The 20,675-nt window shown below is 42.6% G+C and overlaps 1 protein-coding gene across 1 annotated transcript; it reads left to right on the top strand.

Moving 5' to 3' along the window:
- Nucleotides 1–17,751: 17,751 nt before the first annotated feature.
- OTP85 (Pentatricopeptide repeat (PPR) superfamily protein) lies at nucleotides 17,752–20,391 on the top strand. The gene has a single exon (XM_008807786.6). It carries the CDS (start codon nucleotides 18,094–18,096, stop codon nucleotides 19,915–19,917), a length of 1,824 nt encoding a protein of 607 aa, XP_008806008.4. The 5' UTR covers nucleotides 17,752–18,093; the 3' UTR covers nucleotides 19,918–20,391.
- Nucleotides 20,392–20,675: the final 284 nt, after the last annotated feature.

The following is a 20,675-nucleotide window of genomic DNA, read 5'->3' as shown; positions in this document are numbered from 1 at the left end:
ATTATCTTCAAACTCTAAACTCTCAAATGGAATGATTAATTAAGAGGGAGAAAGAAAATTTCAGAGGAAGAGATCATATAGAACTTAATCGTATAAATTCGCATCTAAAGATGAGACAAAAAATACTAAATGTAAAGTGGTATTAAACTTTGTGCTTCATTGAATATCTTTTGAAAGTTGGATTTCCATCTATATTCATCGGTAAATCATTTATTTCTGAAAATTAATTGAAAAAGATTCCATCTACACTTGATTTGAAAAATATCTTTGGAATCTACATTTAGAGATCTCTTTTGGCTCACATCTTAAATGTCTCATTTTTAAAGCCAAACACATAGAAATAAGATATCATTTTATTAGGGATCATGTGCAAAATGGAAACATATGTATTGAGCATATATGCACTGAAAAACAATTAGCCGACATATTCACAAAACCCTTGAGTGAAGATAGATTCTGCACGCTAAGGAGGGAATTAGGCATATGTGATCCTTTTTATTGAAGAAATATAAAAGGGAGCAAGTAGTCTCATGATACATTCCTCCAATTTCTAAAAATCCATGAAACATGAGTCAAACTTGTTATCTATAGATTCCTTACTCATGTATCATTGTCCCAGAAAGAATTTATAAGGATTGGAAGCAAGGAAAATTTTTAGAAGCAAAAAGGAAGAGAAAAGAAAAATTCTGCACTTGGGTCAACCCAACCCAGAATAGGGTCGACCCAACGTTGAGTCGACCCAAGAAGTTTCTTGAGTCGACCCAACATCGGGATCCCACTGTTAAAAGGGGGACCCGTGAGCTATCTAGGGCACTGTTTACCCTTTGTCCTCTTCCGAAAATCTTATTTTCCACTCTCAAATCTTCTCCAATCATCTCCAAACAGTGGATTACTTCAAGATCTTGGAGAAATGGGACCCGAGAGAGCCGTAGCCAAGCGATCCGGGAGAGTCTCACGATCTTGTTTAGAGACTAGGATATGTATCTAGTTCTCATATGTATTTGGTGGTTATCATGCATCTTTAAACTTTGATTGAGGAATATTGTATTTGCTTTTGCTTTTGATATACTAAAATGTTCCTATTTTGATCAATGAAGTTTGAAGTTTGGTATTTATTGCATCTTTTCCCATGTACCTATTTGATGATAACAAAAAGGGGGAGAAGTAAAGAAAGAGTAATAGGGGAGAAGTAAAGATATCTTTAGAGTAAATAGAGTAACAAAAAGGGGGAGAAGTAAAGAAAGAGTAATAAGAGGAGAAGTAAAGAAAGAAAGAGAAATAATTTGTAAAATAAATTGAAAATCATATAAGAAAGCTTATACATCTAAGGGGGAGCAATTTGTAACAATGAAATTGATTAAATCAAAAATTTCTATCAAAATTCAGAATTTGGCACATATAAATTCAGAATTTGGCACGCACCTCTCGCACCCCGATACATAACCTGAAACTCATATTTTATCTCAAATTTTTGAAGTTTCATCACTAATGAATTATAAATGAAAGGGGGAGCAATTCAAAGAGTCAAATTGGCAACATTTAAATGATATAGGGGGAGATTTCACAAGTATATATGAAAAGCTGAAATTCAGCAGTTTAATCCCTTTTATAAACTGATTTTAAAGACAAGTATCAATAGGCTTATACTCTTTATTTTGTAATCATCAAAAAGGGGGAGATTGAGGATGATAGTGTTATTTTGATGATTAACAAGCAATTATCTAGAGCATGCTATAAGTTAAATTGATACTTCATTTATAAGTTCATTACTCTCAGTATATTTGTTTAATTGAAAATGGATAAATGGCCTTGTTCATTTGGATGAATCTAACCTTGAGAATGCAGCAAAGTGTGGTTTGAGTCGACCCACAGGTTGATTGGGTCGACCCCGGTACATCAAGAAGTCATCTGGCACACTCCTGCAAAAATGGCACAAATGAACAGTGAGTTGGATCGACCCAAGGTAAGCATGAGTCGACCCAACCTCCAAAGAACCTCAAAATACAACAGAAGAATGCTCTCTAGATTTACTGAGAGGGTCGACCCACACAGTGGTTGAGTCGACCCAAGCTTGAGTCGACCCAAACCCTGAGAGGGTCGACCCAAAGGCAAGACAGAAAGACAGACAGAAAATGGTTCTCTGGAATTACTGAGAGGGTCGACCCAAGAAGAAGTTGAGTCGACCCAAGTGAACTTTGAGTCGACCCAAAGAATGGTTGGGTCGACCCATGGGAAGGAAGGCTGAAATTGAGGTTTCTGTGGTTTCTGAGAGGGTCGACCCAAGGAATGTTTGAGTCGACCCAAGGCAAACCCAAGGACAGGTTGAGCCGACCCAAACACGGGCTGAACAGTAACGGCTAGTTCTGCAGATGTACTTTTTGTCCTTCCCAAGGTGAGTAACGGCTAGTTTTTCAAATCTGACCATTGGGGCTTGTTCAAGGAAGGTTGGAAACTATTTAAAGGGGCACTATTCATCAGAGAGAAGAACTTTTGAGAGGGATATCAAGGAATACACAAGAAAACAAAAGTGCCCTAATCTCCTTCATCAAGAGCTTCATTCAACAATCAAAGAAAGGGATTGAGCAGTTTCAAAGAGGCATCAAGAGCTCCATCCTCCCTTGAAGAGTGAAGCATCCTTGACAAAGAAGAGCAAAGCCACTTCAAAGCGATAAATACTTTCTAACTCTTCTTTGTAGTTTATATTGTTTCATATGCTCATTTAGGAGTTTGAATCTTTTCTTTTTATTTGTTAAACACTTTGTAAAGGTTCGTTGGTGAGCCCGCAAAACCAACAAAGGTTTTTGGTGAACCCGAAAAACCAAGTGTATAGGTTCGTTGGTGAGCCCGCAAAACCAACAAAGGTTTTTGGTGAACCCGGAAAACCAAGTGTATAGGTTCGTTGGTGAGCCCGTAAAACCAACAAAGGTTTTTGGATTGTGAGCCCGGAAAACAATCCAACTGTAATCCGCGAGATTATAGTGAATTCCCAAGGGGTCGCTTGGGGAGTGGACGTAGGTGCTAAGGAGAGCATCGAACCACTATATATTGTTGTGTTTGTGTTGTGCTTGTGTTTACATTTATTCTTGCATCATCTTCCATCTTTGTTCTAGTTTAACTCATTCAAATAATCTAAGAAAGCAACCACCGCACTTAATTAAGAAAGCTTTTAAAACACCAAAATTGAGAAGAAACCAATTCACCCCCCCTCTTGGATTGTCACCTTGGGCAACAGCCTCTATTGGGGTTAGTGTAAAAGAGTACAACTTTAATGAAAGTGAGGAGTTTCCCAAGTAGCTGACTTCAGTCTTGATTTGCATCGTGTTATTATTTGCTCTTTGCTTGAGTCTAGGTCATCGTCCCAACATTCAACCTTTTGTTGTAGATCTTTTTGCTCGATTTCTGCTGAGGTTACTATATGCACCAGAAGATAATGAAAGCAGAGAAATTTTTCAAAGTACCTAGCTTTGGTTTCTGCTTGTCATCGATCCTTTGGCGTGGTGACCGGTTCTCTTGCTTAGGCTATTGCCAACCTGAAGAGACTGATAGACTCGCTGAGCCTTCAATGCAGCAGTCGGTTCTCCTGTTCGGATCATTAAGGACCTACAGAGGTCGCTTGACTTGCTGAGCCTATGGTGCGGTAGCCGATTCTCTTGCTCGAGCCATTATGGACTTGAAGAGGTCTTGTAACTTGCTGAACCTTTGGTGGCACAGTGGTCGGTTCTCCTGCTCGGACTATTATGGACCTAAAAAGGTCGCTTGACTCGTCAAGCCCTCGGCGTGGTAGTCGGTTCTCTTGCATGGACCATTATGGACCTAAAGAGGTCGTTTGACTCGTCGAGAATTCAGGATGGCAGATAGTTCTCCGGCTCGGGCCCTTATAGATCTGAAGAGATTGCTTGATTCACCGTGTGGAGTGATTGATTATAACCCTATTTGATTTTGATGAGCTCAAAGCATTTGAGTATATCTTATGTTGTACTAATGAATTCAATCTAGTGTTTCAGTCAAATACTTGTAAATTTATGGTTAAGTGTCTCTAGATTTGGTTCAATACATTTTGGATAAGTAAAGAACTCAATTTGAACCAAAGTCTGAGACTCGAGTCGACTCCGGAAAATTACGAGTCGACTCCAAGCGTATCAGAAGCACTGGCACGAGCTCGAGTCGACTCCTGTACATTACGAGTCGACTCCGACTGAGAACAGACAGACTGACAGAAAGAATCATCTCAGAACCTGTCAACGAGTCGACTCCTGAAGAGCGCGAGTCGACTCCGATGCTTGCCGAGTCGACTTTAGAGTAGAACGAGTCGATTCCAGGGAGTAACAGACAGAAAGACAGAGAAGCTATTTTGGACCCTAAGAGCCGAGTCGACTCCTGAAGAACTCGAGTCGACTCCGATGGCTGGCAGATCGACTCCTAAGGAAGCGAGAGTAGACTCCCAGAGGAAAACAAGGCAAAAGTCAGAGAGCAAATTTCGGACACTGTGAGCCGAGTCGACTCCCGCAAAGTCCGAGTCGACTCCAAGACAGCGCAACCCCAAAGACAGAAGACGGTATTTTCGTCTCTGAGAGGTGAGTCGACTCCAAGACAGTTCGAGTCGACTCCAAGGCAGCGCGACCCCAAAAGACAGAAGACTGTTTTTCGGATACTGAGAGCCGAGTCGACTCCGAGACAGTTTGAGTCGACTCCGAGACGGCACAAGTCAACAGACAGAAGATCGGGATTTCTGGGTCTGAGCGCCGAGTCGACTCCCAGAATTTCCGAGTCGACTCGAGTGAGCAAACTTGAAAAATACATCTCAGGATTCCTTGGGACGAGTCGTCTCCAAAAATGCCAGGTCAGCTCCGGACATTGGGGAGTCGACTCCAGGTTGAGTCGAGTCGACTCCAAGTCGAGACAGCACTTTAATTCAAATCAGGAACAGTTGCCGAGCCGTCTCCAGAAAAACACGAGTCGACTCCTGCAACAGGCGAGTCGACTCCAGATCACGCGAGTCGACTCCGATCCCAACGGAAACATTGTCAGGAGTTGCAGAATGTGCAGAACGGCTACAATATTGTGTCTAACGGCTAGTTTCCGTGGGGAATGGCTTAAATAGCCACAGAGAACTGTAGCAAGGCAGAGAAGTGACATTCCTTTCAAAGAAAACAAGAAATCTCTACCTACCAAAGGATCTCAAAGGGAATACACCGAAAAGAAGGAAGAGGGGCATTAAACTCCATCCAACCAACTCTTCCCAGCATTCAAGAAGTCTCCGTCAGTCATCAAGTCTTTGAGACATTCAAGAGGAGACCCCGAGTTCGAGAAGCCCTCCTCTACATCTTCATAAATTTGTTTGAGGGCTCTTAACTTCTCTATTATTTATATCGCTGAATATCTGCTTGTTAAGAAGCTTTATTTTTCTGTTTGTTTTTCAAACCATTTGTTCCTTACTTGATTCAATCAGGGGATTGAATCAAGGGTGTAAAGGTTTGTTGGTAAGCCTAGGTTGAAACCAACGGTGTAAGGGTTTGATTGTGATCCCGAAAAAACAATCGGATGGTTCTAGTCGGTGAGCCTGGGAAAACCGACCGAGTTCGTTGTGATCTCGTAAAACAACAAGTTAGGTTGTGAGCTTGTAAAACAACCGGCTGTAATCCGAGGGATTATAGTGAATTCCCAAGTGAGGCTTGGGGAGTGGACGTAGGAGCAAGGGTTAGCTCCGAACCACTATAAATTTTCTTGTGTTTGTGATTGCTTTATTGTCTCTTGCTTTCCTTTCATTCACTGCATATAGCAACTAATTAATCCACTTGCAAAAGTTTTAATTAGTTACTCACAAAGCTTTTAAATTACAATAATTATTTTAAAACCCAATTCACCCCCCCCCCCCTCTTGGGTTGTCTATCTGGGCAACAAGTGGTATCAGAGCCGGAACTCTTTTACCAAAAGAGTAAAAGATCAAAATGACAACCCCATTTGGATCTTCTCATATTGAGGGCCAGTCCACCCATAGACCTCCATTCTTTAATGGATCCGACTACTCATATTGGAAGGCAAGGATGAGAATATTCATCCAAGCACAAGACTATGAGATGTGGACCACCATACTTAATGGACCATACGTCCCATCAATTTTTGTAGAGGGTGTAACTATATCCAAACTTGAAAAGGATTGGAATGACAATGATATAAGGAAGGCACAACTAAATGCCAAAGCAATGAATGTGCTTTATTGTGCTTTAGATAGAAATGAATTCAATAGAGTCTCTACTTGCAATTCTGCAAAAGAGATTTGGGATAGACTTGAAGTGACCCATGAGGGCACAAATCAAGTAAAAGAATCTAAAATAAATATATTAGTTCATAAGTATGAATTATTTAAGATGGATTCTAATGAAACAATCACTTGCATGTTTACTAGATTTACTGACATTGTCAATGGCCTAAAAAGCCTTGGCAAAAATTATACTAACAGTGAACTTGTCAGAAAGATTCTTCGCTGTTTGCCAAGGTCATGGGAAGCCAAGGTAACGGCAATCTAAGAAGCCAAGGACTTAAACAAGCTGCCACTCGAGGAGCTTCTTGGATCCCTCATGACGCATGAACTAACAATGAAGCAACACAGTGAAGAAGAGTCCTCCCACAAGAAAAAGGTAATAGCCCTCAAATCTGTTTCTACTAACAAAGATTTATCTTGCAGCAGCAGCAGTGAAGAGGAAGACAATGAGGGAGATGATGATGAGGCTCTTCTCGTGCGTAAGTTCAGAAAATTCATCAACCGAAAGAAGTCCTTTCATCAAAGAAGAGGCCCCTCTAGTTCTTATCACAAGGATAAAGGTAAGGAAAGGAAAAATGAGGGAATCGGATGTTACAAATGTAAGAAGCCGGGACACTTCAGAGCAGACTGTCCTTTGCTCAAGAAGGCCAGCAAGTACAAGAAAAAGAAGGTCCTCGTCTCCACCCTATCGGACTCCGATACATCATCATCATCGTCGGATGAGGAACAAGAAGAAAAGGCCAACCTATGTTTTATGGCAAACAACAATAAGGTAACATCTGAAACACATTTAGACTTTACCTTCGATGAATTATATGATGCTTTTAATGAATTAATGGACGAATATAAGACAATAAACCTTAAGAACAAAGAATTGAAACTAACTAACCAATCTCTCTTCCGTAAGTACGATACATTAGTTAAGGATAAAGATGTTATCAGTAAAGAAAATTCAGAACTTAAGACAAGCAACCAACTGTTAATTCAAAAAACTAATACCTTAATTAAAGATAACGAAAAACTAACCAAGAAAATTTCTGAACTTAAAAGGGATAAACAAACTTATAGAGATAATTTCACAAAAGACTTAAATGCACTAAAAACAGAAAAACAAAAGTTGGCACTAGAACTTGAAAAGTACAAACCTTTTGTAGAAAAGTTTACATATAGCTCTGAAAAATTGAAAATGATACTTAATAGTCAACGAGCTGTGTTCAATAGAGGGTATAAACCAAAAAATAAGCAAAAGCTCCTTAGTAATTTCTTTGTAAAAGCAGAGGAAAGCAAAACTAAGAAAATAACCTGTTTTTACTGTGGAACAATAGGACATAAAGCTAATGTGTGTGATTATAGAAAAGAAAAAACTAAAAGAAAAATTAAAAGAGTTTGGATTCCAAAAGGAACCAACATTACTAACCATGAAGGACCCAAGAAAACTTGGGTACCTAAAATTGTATGATTTGCTTGTGTAGGAGTGTCTTGCAACCAAGGTCGACAAAAACTGTTGGTACTTGAATAGTGGCTGCTCAAGACACATGACGGGTGACAAAGACCAATTCTTCACCCTTGAGCTTAAGAAGGGAGGTGCTGTGACATTTGGAGACAATAATCAATGTCACATCATTGGTATAGGTAAAGTACAAATCACCCCTTCAACCTTTATTGATAATGTTCGATATGTTGATGGTCTTAAGCATAACCTACTTAGCATTAGTCAGTTGTGTGATAGAGGTTTTGATGTTTTGTTCAAACCATCTTTATGCATCATAACCAACTCAATTGACAACAGTTTAGTTTTTAAAGGAATAAGACGTGGCAATGTGTATGTAGTAGACCTTGAGGATCTTGCCAAACATAACCCCTGTTTAGTTGTTAATGAAACTAAGGATAATGATGCAAGTTGGTTATGGCACCGTAAGTTAGGTCATGCAAGTATGGATACAATATCAAAACTAGTGAAAAGAGATTCCGTGATAGGTTCGCCAAAACTAAAATTTGAGAAAAATAAAATCTGTGAAGCTTGTCAATATGGCAAACAATCAAGGAACTCCTTTAAATCCATAAATTGTGTCTCTACCTCTAGACCTCTAGAACTACTACACATGGATCTATTTGGACCAACTAGAACCACAAGTCTAGGTGGAAACAAATATGGTCTTGTTATTGTAGATGATTTTGCTAGATATACTTGGGTCATGTTTTTAGCTCATAAAGATCAAGCATTTTCAGTATTTAAGAAATTTCATAAGGAAGTAACTAATGCTAGAGATGCTTCAGTCATAGCTATTAGAAGTGACGATGGAACGAAATTTGAAAATCATCTATTTGATGAATTTTGTGGTAAAAAGGGGATAACTCATAATTTTTCTGCACCTAGGACACCACAACAAAATGGAGTTGTGGAAAGAAAGAATAGAACCTTAGAGGAAATGGCTAGGACCATGTTATGTGAAAGTAACCTCCCTAAGTATTTTTGGGGAGAAGCCATTAATACCTCATGTCATATATTAAATAGAGTTTTATTGAGACCTATTATAAAGAAAACACCTTATGAACTTTGGAAAAATAGAAAGCCCAAAGTAAACTATTTTCATGTTTTTGGATGTAGGTGTTTCGTTCATAATAATGGGAAGGATAACCTAGGTAAATTTGATTCTAAATCTGATGAGGGTATATTTTTGGGGTATTCTACAACAAGTAAAGCCTATAGAGTTTTTAATAGAAGAACCCTTGTTATTGAAGAGTCTATACATGTTGTTTTTGATGATACTAGTGATATCTCTTCTAGCAAGAGAGTTGATCTTGATGATGATGCTGAAATTTTTGAAGAAAAGATTGATGAGATGACATTACAAGAAGATGAACAAAAACTAATTGGAAATGCATCATCAAGCCAAGAGGCAATTGTGGATCATGGGCTGACTAAGGCTTGGAGGTATGCTCATGGGCATTCTAAGGAATTAATTTTAGATGATCCATCTCAACCTGCTAGGACTAGAGCATCTCTTAGAAACTTGAATAATCATCTAGCTTTTGTCTCACATTTTGAACCTAAACACATAGAAGAAGCTGAAAAGGATGTAAATTGGATAAATGCAATGCAAGAAGAACTAAACCAATTTACTAGAAACAAGGTATGGAACCTTGTTGAACGACCCTCTGAATATTCAATAATAGGTACCAAATGGATATATAAAAATAAACTTGATAAAAATGGAATTGTAATTAGGAACAAGGCTAGACTAGTAGCAAAGGGCTATAATCAAGAAGAAGGTATAGACTTTGATGAAACCTTTGCTCCTGTAACTAGACTTGAGGCAATTAGATTGTTACTAGCATTTGCATGCTCTAAAGATTTCAAATTATTTCAAATGGATGTAAAAAGTGCATTTTTGAATGGGTATATTAATGAGGAGGTGTATGTAGAACAACCTCCTGGTTTTAAAAATCATCAATACCCCAATCATGTATATAAATTAAACAAAGCACTTTATGGTTTGAAACAAGCACCTAGAGCATGGTATGAAAGACTTAGCAAATTTCTACTAGATCATGAGTTCTCTAGGGGAAATGTAGATACAACACTGTTTTTAAAGAAGAAAAATAAAGAAATGTTAGTAGTGCAGATTTATGTTGATGATATTATTTTCGGTGCTACTAACAATCGCCTCTGCGAAGAATTTGCTGACTTGATGCAGAGTGAATTTGAAATGAGCATGATGGGAGAGCTGAACTATTTCCTCGGGCTTCAAATCAAACAATCTGAAGAAGGGATCTTCATCAATCAAGCTAAATACATCAAGGAGATGCTTAAGAAGTTTGATATGGAAGGAAACAAGTCAATCAGCACACCCATGAGCTCATCATGCAAACTAGACCAAGATGAATCAGGTAAATCAGTAGATCAAAGGATGTATAGAGGTATGATAGGATCTTTATTATATCTCACTGCAAGTAGACCTGATATCATATTTAGTGTATGCATGTGTGCTAGATATCAATCTAATCCTAAGGAATCACATTTAATTGCAGTTAAGAGAATCTTTAAGTACCTAATAGGAACAAAAAATATAGGTTTATGGTATTCTAAAGAATCTAGCCTGAACTTAATAGGGTATACAGATTCAGATTTTGCTGGTTGTAAACTTGATAGAAAAAGCACCAGCGGGTTATGTCAATTCTTAGGAGAAAATCTAATCTCATGGTTTAGCAAGAAACAAAACTCGGTTGCATTATCTACTGCTGAAGCCGAATATGTTGCTGCCAGGAGTTGTTGTGCTCAAATCATGTGGATCAAACAACAACTTGAAGATTATGGAATTAAACAAGATAAAATTCCCATTAATTGTGACAATACTAGTGCTATTAACTTAACTAAGAATCCAATTCAGCACTCAAGAACCAAACACATTGAAATAAGACATCACTTCATAAGAGATCATGTACTGAATGGTGATGTTACACTTCAATTTATTTGCACTGATGATCAACTAGCTGACATCTTCACAAAACCCTTGAGTGAAGAGCGATTTTGTGTGCTTAGGAGAGGATTAGGAGTGATTGATCCATCCTAGTGATGTTCTCTTCTAGTTCATTGATTTTGATGATTAGCTTGTGTTAAATATAGAGTTTCTCATCTATGATTATCAAATCAGATCATAAACTTAGTGATTATCTCTTGTTTGGCACGAAAATAACATGATTTTTAGGTGCATACCAGATTACGAGTCGACTCGGATACATTTTAGAGTCGGCTCATGAGGGGGAGTCAACTCGCATATAGATAGGAGTCGACTTGAGGTCGATGGCATCATAGGGGGAGTCGACTCGCGCATATTTTGGAGTCGACTCGAGGTCGAGTCCACTCGCGACTTACTGGAGTCGACTCGCGGTCGGGAATCCGATGTTTTAACCCTAATCGAAGCGTTTAATCGACACTTCTATTCACCGCCTCCACTGTTCAAAAACCCTAGAGTCGTCTCCGACCTCGTCTCCGACCTCCATTAGGGCATTTCCGTCGAGTTTCCCCCCGATTCCTCGTGTCTTTCCCCCCTCCTTCGGTCTAGGATGCCTCGGAAAGTTGTTGTCCCGAGCCGGAAGAGGCCCCAATCCGCGAGCGGCGCCGAGCGACGGTCCAAGGCTCGGAATGAACCCGTGAGGCCACAACCTCCGGTTCCTTCCCCGCCGAGGCCGGTTCCCTCGCGTCCGTGCGCCGGGAAGGCGGTCTCCACCGGGAGGTATGTCAACTTTGACTTCCTCTCCCGGGAAGGCTTTACAATAGGGCATAGGTTAAGGGCCCAAGGGTTAGAGATGTTTTGCTCCCTAGATCTCCCTACTTACCCGGGGCTAGTTAGGAAGTTTTACGGGACAGTAGCTAGGGGTCATGGTGGGATACAGGGAACCGTAGTGGGTGTCCCTTTATTTATTTCGGAGGATTTCATTGCACAAATCCTTCATCTTCCCCAAGTAGGGGTGTTTCCCTCTCACCCAGCCGATAGGACTGAGGCCCTTACGGCCATACTAGGGAGTCCACCCCAGTCCCCCCTAGATGAGGTGTCTACAAGTCAGCTATCAGTTGAAATGCGGCTCCTCTTAAGTATTATATCTAGGTCCCTCTTCCCTAAGACTGGCCGTTTTGACTTTGTATCTGAGAGGGACCTAGCCCTAATGTACTACATTCTTCAAGATACCCCAATCAACTTCCCTAAGCTCATCTATAAATACCTATGTGAGCCTCTAGACAAACCAAGGCTTACTCTTCCCTATGGGATGCTGTACACATTGATCTTCAGGGAGTTAGAGGTCCCCATCCCTGAGGGGAAACCCTCTCGCGCACTGCGATACACAGATCGCATGGGTGAGGGAACTCTTCACAGGATGGGATTTGATAAGATTGAGGGAGTCTGGGTCCGGAAACCATCCTCTTCCACACCTACTGACCCTACTACTCGTCACTCCCCCAGCCTTGATCATGACTCCGATTTTCTCACCTATCCCTCCACTTCAGCACCATCCACTTCAGTCGGACCCTCCACTGCACCACCTTTTCAGCCACAGGAGGTCCGGATCTCTCCTAAGCAGCTCCGGGAGTTGCGGCAGGAGATCGTGAGGAATCTTCGGGATGACCTACTGCGGGAGCTCCGAGGTCCAGCGGCTGCTCCCTCCACTGCCCTGGTTCCTTCATTGGCAGCCGTGACCGAGATGACGGCTCATCTGAGGGAAGAGATTTACAATGTCAGAAGCCTTATACAAGCCCAATTTTCAAATATGAGCGATGTCACGAGTAACACAAGAAAGATGCGAGATGACATCCGACAGGACCTAGGCAGCCAGAGTCAGGGGGCCGAGCGTCTAGCCAATGTACTGATCTCCAAGTTGGATACCCTTCAGGAGAATCTGACTAAGCTCACCTCGATCCAGAGTAGGGCCACCTCGAAGATCACAAGGCAACTAGAAAACATTACAGATGGGATCAGTCTAATTATGCAACAATCTAGACTGAGCAAGGGAGCAACATCCTCCACAAAGAAATCCTAGTGTAGCTTGTTTTCTCTTTTTGATATGTACTTACTGCTTTACTTTTTGTTGTATCTACAAGTGTACTTAAATATACATCAATACAATGAGTAGACATTTCTCTTCCAAAGTGTTGCAAATTTGATCTCTAATTGCTTTTGTGATGTGCTTTCTTCCTTTTTGCTATGATGACAAAAAGGGAGAGAAAATATATTGAATAGACATGTAAAGGGAATCAATAAAAAGAAACCTTTTAAAACACAAAATAATTTGTTCTAAGTGGATTCGATACCTCGAGGCTCATTATCTCTCTGTTGGGGCTCCTAAAGGAGTAATCTCCAGAATCTATTCAAGGGATATTCGGAGATTAGTCGAATCATACTCAAGAACAAATTGGCAGATTTTTTCTCTAAAAACAAAAATTCAAGTTCAAAAGCTTCAATACACTAAAAGAAAATTCAGAGAATCTAAACAAAGTTGAATGCATGTGTTGAGGGGGAGAATCTGAAATTTTAAGAAAGCAAACTCATTAAATATATATAAGCCAAACAATTGATTGCATGACATGAAGGCTTATACATTTCAAATGAAAGGGGGAGCTTTAACTTCAAAATTTACTGTTTCACACCTTTCAGTTTTGGATAAATTAAATAACTAGATACTTGAATTCATTTTAAAATTTTATATAAATCTCCTTGTTTGTTGAGCAATTCACTTTACATATACTCAATGTTTTGTCATCATCAAAAAGGGGGAGATTGTGGAGTGATTGATTATAACCCTATTTGATTTTGATGAGCTCAAAGCATTTGAGTATATCTTATGTTGTACTAATGAATTCAATCTAGTGTTTCAGTCAAATACTTGTAAATTTATAGTTAAGTGTCTCTAGATTTGGTTCAATACATTTTGGATAAGTAAAGAACTCAATTTGAACCAAAGTCTGAGACTCGAGTCGACTCCGGGAAATTACGAGTCGACTCCAAGCGTATCAGAAGCACTGGCACGAGCTCGAGTCGACTCCTGTACATTACGAGTCGACTCCGACTGAGAACAGACAGACTGACAGAAAGAATCATCTCAGAACCTGTCAACGAGTCGACTCCTGAAGAGCGCGAGTCGACTCCGATGCTTGCCGAGTCGACTTCAGAGTAGAACGAGTCGACTCCAGGGAGTAACAGACAGAAAGACAGAGAAGCTATTTTGGACCCTGAGAGCCGAGTCGACTCCTGAAGAACTCGAGTCGACTCCGATGGCTGGCAGGTCGACTCCTAAGGAAGCGAGAGTCGACTCCCAGAGGAAAACAAGGCAAAAGTCAGAGAGTAAATTTCGGACACTGTGAGCCGAGTCGACTCCCGCAAAGTCTGAGTCGACTCCAAGACAGCGCAACCCCAAAGACAGAAGACGGTATTTTCATCTCTGAGAGGCGAGTCGACTCCAAGACAGTTCGAGTCGACTCCAAGGCAGCGCGACCCCAAAAGACAGAAGACTGTTTTTCGGATATTGAGAGCCGAGTCGACTCCGAGACAGTTCGAGTCGACTCCGAGACGGCACAAGTCAACAGACAGAAGATCGGGATTTCTGGGTCTGAGCGCCGAGTCGACTCCCAGAATTTCCGAGTCGACTCGAGTGAGCAAACTTGAAAAATACATCTCAGGATTCCTTGGGACGAGTCGTCTCCAAAAATGCCAGGTCAGCTCCGGACATTGGGGAGTCGACTCCAGGTTGAGTCGAGTCGACTCCAGGTTGAGTCGAGTCGACTCCAGGTTGAGTCGAGTCGACTCCAAGTCGAGACAGCACTTTAATTCAAATCCGGAATAGTTGCCGAGCCGTCTCCAGAAAAACACGAGTCGACTCCTGCAACAGGCGAGTCGACTCCAGATCATGCGAGTCGACTCCGATCCCAACGGAAACATTGTCAGGAGTTGCAGAATGTGCAGAACGGCTACAATATTGTGTCTAACGGCTAGTTTCCGTGGGGAATGGCTTAAATAGCCACAGAGAACTGTAGCAAGGCAGAGAAGTGACATTCCTTTCAAAGAAAACAAGAAATCTCTACCTACCAAAGGATCTCAAAGGGAATACACCGAAAAGAAGGAAGAGGGGCATTAAACTCCATCCAACCAACTCTTCCCAGCATTCAAGAAGTCTCCGTCAGTCATCAAGTCTTCGAGACATTCAAGAGGAGACCCCGAGTTCGAGAAGCCCTCCTCTACATCTTCATAAATTTGTTTGAGGGCTCTTAACTTCTCTATTATTTATATCGCTGAATATCTGCTTGTTAAGAAGCTTTATTTTTCTGTTTGTTTTTCAAACCATTTGTTCCTTACTTGATTCAATCAGGGGATTGAATCAAGGGTGTAAAGGTTTGTTGGTAAGCCTAGGTTGAAACCAACGGTGTAAGGGTTTGATTGTGATCCCGGAAAAACAATCGGGTGGTTCTAGTCGGTGAGCCTGGGAAAACCGACCGAGTTCGTTGTGATCTCGTAAAACAACAAGTTAGGTTGTGAGCTTGTAAAACAACCGGCTGTAATCCGAGGGATTATAGTGAATTCCCAAGTGAGGCTTGGGGAGTGGACGTAGGAGCAAGGGTTAGCTCCGAACCACTATAAATTTTCTTGTGTTTGTGATTGCTTTATTGTCTCTTGCTTTCCTTTCATTCACTGCATATAGCAACTAATTAATCCATTTGCAAAAGTTTTAATTAGTTACTCACAAAGCTTTTAAATTGCAATAATTATTTTAAAACCCAATTCACCCCCCCTCTTGGGTTGTCTATCTGGGCAACACACCGAGCCTTCAGTACGACGGCCGGTCTCCTACTCTGGCCAGAATAGACCTAAAGAGGTTATTTAACTCGTCGAGCCCTCGGCGCGGCGGTTGGTTCTTCTACTTGGGCCATTATAGATTAAAAGAGGCCGCTTGACTTGTCGAACCTTCAGCACGGCGGCTGGTTCTCCTGCTCGATCCATTATAGATCTGAAGAGATCGTTTGACTCATCGAGCCTTCGGCACGGAGGCTGGTTCTCCTACTCGATTCATTATGGATCTAAAGAGGTCCCTTGACTCACCGAGCCTTCAGCACGATGGCCGATTCTTCTGCTTCGACCATTATGGATCTAAAGAGGTCGCTTGACTCACCGAGCCTTCAACGCCGTGGCTGGTTCTCCTACTCGAGCCATTATAAACCTGAAGAGGTCGCTTGACTCGCCGAGCCTTCGGTGCAACAGCTGGTTCTCCTGCTTGGGCTATTATAGACCTGAAGATGTCGCTTGACTCATTGAGCTTTCAGTGCGGCGGCCAGTTCTTTTGCTTTGGCCATTATAGACTTGAAGAGGTTGCTTGACTCACTGAGCTTTTAACGCGGCAGGCGGTTCTCCTGCTCGAGCCATTATGGACCTGAAAAGGTCGCTTGACTAGCCGAACCTTTGGCGGGATGACCGGTTCTCTTGCTCTAGTCATTATAGACTTGAAAAGGTCCCTTGACTCATCGAGCCTTCAACGCAGCGGCCGGTTCTCCTGCTCGGGTTATTATGGATCTGAAGAAGTCGTTTTACTCATGGAGCCTTCGATGCAGTGACCGACCTTCTCATCTCGGGAGTATGCACCCCGAGGCATCCCTAAAGTTAGCTTCGAGGAAAAATCCGAGTAGGCTCGGTCTTGAGGAGGCCCTGGGCATCCTCTGGTATATCCTTTGTTGGGCCCCGGCGTCCCTAGGGTATCCCATATCAGACTCAATTATCATAGTCACTTGATCTGAAAGACAAACAAAATGAGAAAATTTTTATTGACAATGAGTTTGGGCTTCAATGAATCTTACTGATGACAGATGCGAAGGTCGTCGTAGTTCCAAGTTCGTGGGATCGGGGCGCCGTCGAGGTCCCCCATCTTTTATGCCGAAGGCCTCTAGTGGTCGGGTTCGAGATCTGGTGTAGAGCATCTTATACTTGGTCACATTACTCGAGGTGGAGAATTCGTATCGGAGGGTGCACTCTGTGATTGTTTCACTAGGGCTAGCAAGCGTGGGACAGACCCCGCTGCCCCCGGACTTAATGACCCATCAATGTGCATAACTCATGGTTGCTTTGTGGTCTTCCCATTGAGGAGTTCGGTTGCTTGAGGTTAGGGGTGCAAATAAGTTGGATTGGGTCGAGTCATGTGTGATCCCAACCCAACTCAGTTCCTTATTCAAGTTCTAATTTTGGACCCAAATCCAACCCAATAGAAGATCGGGTCAGGTCGGGTCGATTGGTACAATTTTTCACCCAATGGATCATTCAGGTCGGGTCCAAGTATAACCCGGACCCAACCTAAAAAATTTGGGTCCAGTTTGGGTCTGGTTCGGGTCAACCCATGTATGGCTTCAGAAGTTGTTTGCACCCCCGCGGGCCTAAATAATTTTACAGATTCTGGTCGGATCAGGTCTACCGTTATAATTTTTGACCCAATGGGTCATTTGGGTCGGGTCCATGTGTAACCCAGACCACTCCAAAAAATTCGAGTCTAGTTTGGGTCCGGGTCGGATTCAGTTTGGGTCAACCCATCTATGACTTCAGAACTTGTTTACACCCCCGCGGGCCCAAATAATTTTACATATTTGAGTTGGGTCGGGTCGGGTCGTAAAATTGAAAACTCAAAATTACCCAAATTTCAAATGGATCGGGTCGGGTCGGGTTTGAATCCAATAAGCCCAGACCCAACCCAAAAATTGGAATGGGTCCAATTTTAGGATCCGACCCTGCCCCATGGATCCTCCAAAATGGGTTGGGTCAGGTCTACGCTGGTCGGATCGGGTCATGGGTCAACCCAACCCATTTGCAGCCTTACTCGAGGTACCGCGAGTGATGGTGCTGATAACACCGGTCGTCGGGCAGTTGTTAATTTGTTTTTGAGGCGAAGGACCGAAGCTCGGAATGAGCACTCCTTGGCCTCGCTGGAGGTGCAGAGCACTCCTTGGCGTTATAGCTGCGATTCTGGTTGAAGCAGTAGTACTTCTTCTACCTCCTCTTAATCACTGAGCCCTTCATTGAATATGAAGGGCGCAAATACCCTTGGCTCTCGATCTCTATGAAGATCTAGGCTCTTGCGGTGATATGAGAGAGGTATATCTCTCAAATTTTGGAGCAGTGCTTCGATTTGTTTCCTAGACCTTGGAGGGAAACTAGTGGCCTTAAGTGAATTCGTGGCTCAGAACCAGCACTACAACTGCTAAAAAATACATAAAGGAAAGATAAGGAGCTAGGAAAATAAGATCTCTCTCATGTCTTAACTTCCTTCAATTCTTTTTTTCCTGAATTTTCCAAGAACCAGTTACAATGAGCAGAGCTCTAACGATCAATCCCCTCTCTCCCGCCAAATCCAAACCCTGCGACCACAATAACCCAACTCCCAAACCAATAGAGACTCCCCTCCCATCTCTCGTCTCCCTCCTCTCCAAGTGCACCACCTTGAGAGAACGCCAGCAGCTCCACGCCCTCGCCATCAAATCCCATCTCCAGGACCACCCCTCTCTCCTCACCAAGCTCATCACCTCCTGCTGCCTCCATCCCAAAACCTCCTCCATGGACTACGCCCACCGCCTGTTCGACCGAATTCCCCACCCCGACGTCGTCCTCTTCAACACCATGTCCCGCGGCTACTCCCGCTCCCACACCCCAATCCAATCCTTCTCCCTCTTCATCCGCATGCTCGAGACCGGCGTCGCCCCCGATGACTACACCTTCCCTTCCCTTCTGAAGGCATGTGCAAGCGCCAGAGCCTCAAAAGAAGGGATGCAAGCCCATGGCATCGCCGTGAAGCTCGGGCTCGCCGAGAACATCTACGTGCGCCCCACGCTTGTAAACATGTATGCCGAGTGCGGCAGCATTCGCGCTGCTCGCACCCTTTTCGATGGGATGGAGGAGCCATGTGTGGTTTCGTACAATTCGATGATCACAGCTTGTGTTCGGAGCAGCCGTCCTAGCGAGGCACTAGCTTTGTTTCGGGAATTGCAAGCAAAGGGCCTCAAGCCAACGGATGTCACGATGCTCAGTGTTCTTTCCTCATGCGCCCTGTTGGGGGCGCTTGAACTGGGGAAATGGATCCATGAGTACATCAGAAGGAATGGATTTGATTCATACATAAAGGTGAACACCGCATTGATCGACATGTATGCCAAGTGCGGGAGCTTGGAAGATGCTGTGCAAGTGTTTTGGGAAACGAGTTCGAAGGATACCCAAGCTTGGTCGGCCATGATCGTGGCCTACGCAGTTCATGGGCATGGGAGCAAAGCCATCTCTCTTTTTGAAGAAATGCAGAGGGAGGGGATTAAACCTGATGACATTACATTTCTTGGAGTATTGTATGCTTGCAGTCATTCAGGCATGGTGGATGAAGGGCTGGGGTATTTCCATAGCATGAGGAGTGGTTATGGCATTGTTCCAGGAATCAAGCATTATGGGTGTGTGGTGGATTTGCTGGCTCGAGCAGGGCGACTCGACGAGGCTTATGACTTCATCGATGGTTTACCAAATGAGCCAACACCGATCTTATGGCGAACACTGTTATCAGCTTGTGGAGGCCATGGGAATGTTGATCTTGGCAAGCGTGTCTTCGAGAGGATTTTAGAGCTGGATGACTCTCATGGTGGGGATTATGTGATTCTTTCAAACATGTGTGCATCTGATGGGAGATGGGAAGATGTGAACCGGATAAGGAAATTGATGGGCGAGCGACGGATCGTGAAGGTGCCTGGTTGCAGCTCAATTGAGGTGGATAACATGGTCCATGAGTTCTTCTCTGGGGATGGCAAGCACCCACAGTCTAGAGAGGTACACAGAATGGTAGATGAGGTGGTGGATCAATTGAAGTTGGTTGGGTATGTGCCTGATACTTCTCAGGTGTTTCATGTGGGTATGGGGGAGGAAGACAAGGAGGTTAGCCTTAGATATCACAGCGAGAAGCTAGCGATCGCCTTCGGGCTTATAAACTCCCCTCCTGGGACAGCCCTCCGTGTTGTTAAGAACCTCCGTGTCTGCAGGGACTGCCATTCGATGGCGAAGCTAGTTTCAATGGTGTTTGATAGGAAAATAATTCTCAGAGATCTCAATCGCTTCCATCACTTTGAGAATGGATTATGCTCTTGTGGAGATTATTGGTAGAAGGAAACAAGAGAGAATGTGCTATCATCTCGTACTGCCTTGTTGCACAATTTCTTCTTATGACTGTATATGAGATGGTATCAAATAGTAAAGATATGAGGTTATTCTACAAGTAATGGAGACAGATGTGTGCCGATGTTTATGCGAAGACCAAAGTGGTGAAGAATTTCTTCTTTCATCGCTTCTCGACACTCTTGGATAGAGACTCTCAAAGCTGATCCCTGGATAGCACATGCAAATGAGCTTGGTGCAAAACTATTCTTAGTTTTGTTGTCAAAACCCTTTCTTGGTGCCACCTTTTGTTGCCAGCACCTAAAATTTAAACCAGTTTGGTCATATAATGTTTGTGATGCTAGTTACCTCTTGTGGAAGGATGCCAGTTAGCCCTGCTTCTAATAAGTGCATTTCAAATTTGTGTTACCTGTGGACTCCTAAGATTTGTTATCGGTTCGAATCTACTGTTACAGGGGCCAACAGCATATATTGCGTTATTGGTCAACCAAAATGCCCAGGTTATCTACCATATGAATGATTGAAGACACCCCTAGTAACTTGTCTTCGTATCAGCAGCTTAATCATCTTGCAGGACTTCTGCAATAAAAATCCATTTTATACTTGTTTTCTGCAAAAACAGGTCATATTTATTTTTCTTATTCCCAAACTAAATGCAGATATTTAGGATATTATTCTTTCTACAATAGCTTACATACACACACCATTGGCGTATTGGATTCATCAAACTCGAATGAGAATCCAGA

This window comes from Phoenix dactylifera, chromosome 5, assembly GCF_051530095.1.
Source record: "Phoenix dactylifera cultivar Ajwa chromosome 5, Ajwa_hap1_PhDact_Kaust_v1.1, whole genome shotgun sequence".
Classification (NCBI taxonomy): domain Eukaryota; kingdom Viridiplantae; phylum Streptophyta; class Magnoliopsida; order Arecales; family Arecaceae; genus Phoenix; species Phoenix dactylifera.
Note: the sequence above shows the minus strand (reverse complement) of the source record. Positions and strands in the feature narration are given on the sequence as shown.